This window comes from Lepidochelys kempii, chromosome 2, assembly GCF_965140265.1.
Source record: "Lepidochelys kempii isolate rLepKem1 chromosome 2, rLepKem1.hap2, whole genome shotgun sequence".
Lineage (NCBI taxonomy): Eukaryota > Metazoa > Chordata > Testudines > Cheloniidae > Lepidochelys > Lepidochelys kempii.
The window spans coordinates 43,587,857-43,593,787 of NC_133257.1; the positions used below are offsets into that span (position 1 = coordinate 43,587,857).

Sequence of the window (5,931 nt, forward strand, 5' to 3'; positions counted from 1 at the left end):
CATGTGCATGAAAAATCTACAAATTGTAACTATATAGAGCAGGGGTGGGCAAACTATGGCCCAGGTGCCGCATTCAGCCTGCCAGCCATTTTAAGCTGGCCCTTGAGCTTCCGCTGGGGGTGGGGTCTGGGGCTTGCCCTGCTCCAGCGCTGCAGCCAGGGAACAGGATCAGGGCGCGCTCCATGTGGCTCCCAGAAGCAGCGGCATGGCCGTCTTCCGGCTCCTACGCGCTCCAATGCCCCCCTCCAGCACTCCAATGGGAGCTGCAGGGGCGGCGCCTGCGGACGGGGCAGCATGCAGAACCGCCTGGCCGCACCTCTGCATAGGAGCCGGAGAAGGGACATGCCGCTGCTTCCGGGAGCCGCTTGACGTAAGTGCTGCCCGGAGCCTGCACCCCTGAGCCTCTTCCCCATGCCCCAACCCTGACCCCCCTCCTGCCCTCTGAACCCCTCGATCCCAGGCCAGAACACCTTCCTGCACCCGAAACTCTGCCGCCTCACCCCAGAGCCTGCACCCCTTCCTGCAGCCCAATCCCCTCCCCCAGCCCTGATCCCCCTCCTGCCCTCGGAACCCCTGGGTCCCAGCCCAGAGCACCCTCCTACACCCCAACCTCCTCATCCCCAGCCCTAACCCAGAGCCCGCACCACGGCTCTTCCGCCGCGCCGCGCCAGCTCCCAACTCCCTCCTCACTCTTTCGCGCCCCGCCCCTCACGCTCCTCCTACCGGTCAGAGAGGCCGGTCCCCATCCCTCTGGGTGCGGGGTTTGAAAGCGGACGAGCCCATGTACGGCGAAGCGGGGGGGCGGATCGGGAGAGGAGGGCGGACTCACCCTCACCCACCGCCTCTCGCCGCCCTCTGAACAGGCGACTGCTGGGAGAACCCGAAGAGGGCGCGGGGGCTCACCCGCGGCGGCTTTGTGCGTGCGCGCCGGCCCCCGTGCCCCGCTGTGGTCTCGTCCGCTCCCCCCGCTCAGCGCCGTGGGACGTGCCCTGGCTTTCGCGTCACCCATTGTTTACAAACCAAGCCCAGCAGCGGGCTGCTGCGAGTCGGGTTTGCACCGGTGCGGCGCGCGGAGCCGGCCGAGATGCCCTGCCGGCCCGGGGAGCGCTTTCTGCTGCTGGAGCGCTCGGTCGCCGTGGGGCAGGCGGGCTCCAAGGAGGTGGACGCGCTGGTGGCCAAGCTGGGCGAGGTGCTGCAGTTAAGCGCCCAGCGGGCACCGGCCCCCCGCGGCCCCAAGCACCCGCCGCCCACCGCCGCCCGGGGCCGCGCCGCGCCCTACTCCCCCCGTGGCGGCGGCCTCCTGGTCCCGCGGGGCCCGGCCCCCCCGCAGCCGCACCAGCCCGCGGAGCCCCAGCGCCCGGGGAAGAATAGCCAGCGGGTGGCCAAGCAGCTGTGCGGCCGGGGCTGGCTGCGGAGCGCCGCCCACAGGAGGAAGCGGCCGGGGCCGGGGGAAGCGCCCGGCGAAGAGGAGGATCCGCACCGGCTCCTGCAGCAGCTTATCCTCTCCGGGAACCTCATCAAGGAGGCAGTCAGGCGCCTGCAGCTGGCGGCGGCGGCCGTGGCCACAGCCACCACCGGCGGCAGCGGGGAGGGAGAAGCAGCAGCCCTGCAGCCTCTGCAATAGCCCCGCGGGTTGTGGAGAGCCTGTGGCAGCGAGCCCCGCGCCGGAATCGGGACATTGCATGGGGGAGGGGCCAGCTATCGGCGGATCTATCTCGGGGGCGCCCCCTCCCCTGTACTTGAAGCAGACTCTTTACTGACAGTGAGGCCCCGTGGCCGGGGTCCAGCTATTCTGTATAAAACGTGGTGCTAGCTCCGAGGCGCTGTAAGTCTCTGTAGTGGTCGCTGATGGGGGTGCGGGAAGCAGGGAGCCCCCCACCTTCACCGAGCCTGCCCCGCTCCGCGGAGATGCAGACCCCCCCTCAACTCGCTGCTGTGTGTCGGGACGGGGGAAGGGACCACCCCGCTGGGCCAGTCCCGCTCTGCCATTGTTTTGGAGGAAGGGGTCCCCAGTCTTAGCGTCACGGAGGGGAGCGGGAGATGCGGCAGGGAGAGGGGTAGGCGTGTGGGGCGGCGGGGAGGTAGGTTTGGGTGGAGCGGGTTTACAATTTGTTGGCTCCTATATTCCTCTGCCCCAAGGTCACCGAAAGGCGCATCCACACAGCGCGCGCACGGTGGTGGTGTTGTCACCAGCCGGTTGGAGATAGTAACCCTATCTTAGCTTGTTTTGATTGTACTGAGGGCGAGCCCTGTGTTTTGTAATCGCTAGGAGTCTCCTGAGGACGTGCACGTTGCCCGATCCGAGTTGTTGTTGTGCTCTCCCCCTCCCCCTCTCCCCCCCCCCCGCCTCCAAAGAGCTCCTCCTACCAGTGGGATTCTCAGAAACAGGGTCATCTTACAGCAAGTTCTCTAAGAACCCCACCAGTCCCCGTCCTTCCTGCTAATACCACTGCCGCTGCTCCGGCACTCGGGGGCTCTTTTTCTGGAGGATGGACAAGAGAGAAGGCTGTTTGTGTCTTCACATCCCTGCCCTGCTATTCCCACTGCCAGCGCGCTCCAGGCTTGGAGTCTGTCTCGCTACACGGGAGTAGATTTGTCCGTCTCTGGTGGTCTCAGGAGCCATTTGCAATAAGTCTAAAATATCTTACTGAGAGGTGCGTGTTTCCTTTCCCCTCCTGGGTTCCTTTTTTTTTTTTTTTTTTTTACACTTTTCCCATTGTGACTACAGAGCGGTTTTAAATGTGAATCTCAAAGTTGGAAAGCAGCTGAACTGATCATTGTGAAGTGTGAGCGAATGAAGACTGAGATACATTGTTCACAGATGGTAGCTAAACAACAACTCCCCCCCACCCCCCCCGTAAAAACAAAACAAAACCTCAATGGCTGGATTGAAAAGATGCTGGCTGTTGTCAAAATATATACACTTCGTAACGGAGTGTTTGAATTGTGTTCCTGATTTACAGGACTTGTCTTAACATGTCTGTACTGAATAAATGTGGTCTTGTTTTTAGCTTGGGTCTGTGTCTTATTGACATCGAGGGATGTAAACCTCTTTATATGAGCTAAGCAGTGGTAACAGTCTTACAAACATACATTACCCATCATATTTCCCTTTCAGTTAAGAGATCTCCATTTTGCAGACAAAACAACAATCTGCATAGTCTGATGCAGTGGGACACCAGTTATTAATGCATTGAGATGCAATTGAGCCCCTTTGTTCGCCGGCAGCATTCTTTCTTAAGCCAAGGAATATCCTTTCCTGCAGACTCAACGTTGCCATAGGAATTCATAAGTCAAATCATACTTGACAACAAAATTAACAATCTAGTATATCACAGAGGGAGGAAAGAAGATGAATTTGGTTATTTATTCATGTTCTTTATTTTCGGGGGAAGAAGAGCATACAACTAAACAGAGATATGGAGACGGAAAGGGTGTAGTAGGCTCCTACATCTCAGTAGGAACAGACTTAAGCATGTTTATTAAAAAATGATGGTGCTAATTAAGTTTTTAAAACACCATTCTGAATGTTTTAGGTTGCTAGGTAATCTCATTCAATTTTAAAATAGTCAACAAATGAGTTTTAAGATTAGGTTTGTACATGCACTAGAAAACAATTTTCCCTCTTCCCTCTCCCCTACGCACATTGGAGTAAAAGCAGCTCCTTTGAAGGTATGATCCCACTTGGAAGAAAATGGAATATGTTTACGTGTGTCTGAGCAGTTAGTTACTTGCACAGTTCACTCTTTGAAGGTCAAATTTGATCCATAAACTACTTGTGTCAGGACATAATTTTGTTGTGCTAGCATTGAGTAATATACGTAATCTTTAGTACCTAATTGTGTTTAATGTTCAGCTGAAGTATTGATTTCAGGTTTTTTTCCCTAAGGTGGTTGTAAATAAGCAGTATGTACTGTGTTTTTTTTACCAGCTTTTTCTTTTTTTCCTAATTTGTGAGCAGACTTGTAGACATGTAATGTGATCTTTCATAACAAAACACATAACTTAAAGGAACATGGTAAGAGCAGACTTCAAAAACATTGTGATATCTAATTCCTAATATCTGAAACAATTTAAAACCTATATTTAATAATTTATGCTGTTTACTCTTTTGCATTTTACACTGCTAGGAATAAACAGACTTGCTATTACCTTTGTTCTTCTGCTTTTAGCAGAATGTTGCAATATTTAGGTTATAAATACTGTGGAAGAGTTATTTTAAAATTAAGTTTCTATTTCATTCTTTAACTCAAAGTTTAAGATGTAAAACAATCTGAGTTTCAAATGTAACTACCTGCCATTGTGCCTTTACATCTATTCATTTTCATATTTTTGTCCAATAGTCCCAGGGCCAGAGTTGCACCCACTGTGCCAATGGTTAATTCAAATCCTGGGGTGAACAGTTTAATTACCTGGGCCTATTTAGTAACTCTGTTACATTACTTAACCTGGCTGATGTAGTGTCAGTATTTATGCAACTTTGGTTAAATATGTGATTGTATAAAATAAAGGCCAACTAAAATATTCCCATACTGATTTTACCTATGATTTTCCATTACTGCAATTTATGCACAGAGATTCTACATTTTTCCCTCCAAAACCTAAATACAGATCTGTGTATATTAATGAGAACAGTTAACTTTACAAGTGTTCTTTGTAGTCAGTGACAGAACTAAGACACTTATTCTAAGGGTTTTACTAGAATAATAAGTTTCAATAAACTTGCAATTGAAATGAGACATGGAGAAGATACTAGTAAACTTCATTGACTAGCTGGTTTTTAAGCTTTCTAAATTGCTTTTAAAATAACCTTTACTCTTTCCTTTGTGCAGGACTGGGATATCTGTGGATGGGAAAAGGGATCCATTGAGTTAAGCATTGTGTACAGTGTATGTGATGGTGTTGTGTAAAGGGATTTTGGCACTCATTTTGGATGATTTTCAAAACTCTCTCCAATGCTTCTACCACTAGTAACATGAACCTACTAAACGCAGGCTGATAACCTTTTAACACTCCCCTCCATATATGTCTTAAGAAAATTCTTATTCAAAATAGAGCTTGCATCACTATTTTCACAAATATCAAATTTGGTCTATCATTTTGGTTCTGGAAAACAAGACTTAAGTAGTGTAAGACCAATTGACATTTTTATAATCTTTCTAGTTTATTTTAATAAACCCCACAAGACATTACTTTGCAGTTCAAACATTGCTGTACTGTCCTATGCATAACAACCTGAAAGTGATACTTATTTGAGAACAATTTCATTGTTTACTATGTAGTGCAAAGATAAAAGTAGAAACTGAAATAAACTGTTTCCTAAATTTCTTTAAATATGCTTTGCTCAACTAAGGTACACTTTAAAAAAAAAAATTAACCTGATTTACTCCTTACTGCCTTTGCCCTTCACAGCACACTTAGTTTGTTCAATTTTGAAAGATAAAATCAGTTGACTCTCAACTTTAAATATTTTTGAATTGTTACTGTACTCAAAAAAGTCCTACTACTGCATCTACAATTTTCCTAGTTGCTGTATTTTAACTTTTTTAAAATGGGTTCATTTCCTTTTCCTGCTCAGCTCAGCAGGAAAACTGGGTAGAAAAGCAGGTTCTTTCAGCAAATGAGTTATGATCTCCAGGGCCAAATTAAAGATCTACATATTTGTAATTAACAAGTGTTATAGGAATAGTTTTTTGGAGCTGTTTCAGTCTTTTATGCACTTCTGGGGTTCTATATTTCTGGTGAATCTTGATCTTAATTTTTGTAAAAATATGTAAAGGAGTTATTGTATCTTATTATGCACTTAAGTGGTATTGGGTTAGTATGGCACAAAGTTGCACATTCATAATATAAACAATGTTTTTTTACCCCCGAATTCTCTATGGGATCAGAGAAATGTTTTCTGACTCTTTGGATAAAACCCTGCTTCAC

At 48.8% G+C, this 5,931-nt stretch overlaps 1 protein-coding gene across 1 annotated transcript; it reads left to right on the forward strand.

Annotated features, from left to right (window-relative positions):
* Positions 1 to 762: 762 nt before the first annotated feature.
* Positions 763 to 3,010, forward strand: FRAT2 (FRAT regulator of WNT signaling pathway 2). Its single transcript, XM_073329364.1, has one exon. It carries the CDS (start codon positions 1,085 to 1,087, stop codon positions 1,622 to 1,624), a length of 540 nt encoding a protein of 179 aa, XP_073185465.1. The 5' UTR covers positions 763 to 1,084; the 3' UTR covers positions 1,625 to 3,010.
* Positions 3,011 to 5,931: the final 2,921 nt, after the last annotated feature.

What these genes read in the sequence shown, in the direction of transcription:
- FRAT2 (XM_073329364.1), top strand. Translation starts at nt 1,085, where the DNA reads ATGCCCTGCCGGCCCGGGGAGCGCTTTCTGCTGCTGGAGCGCTCGGTC.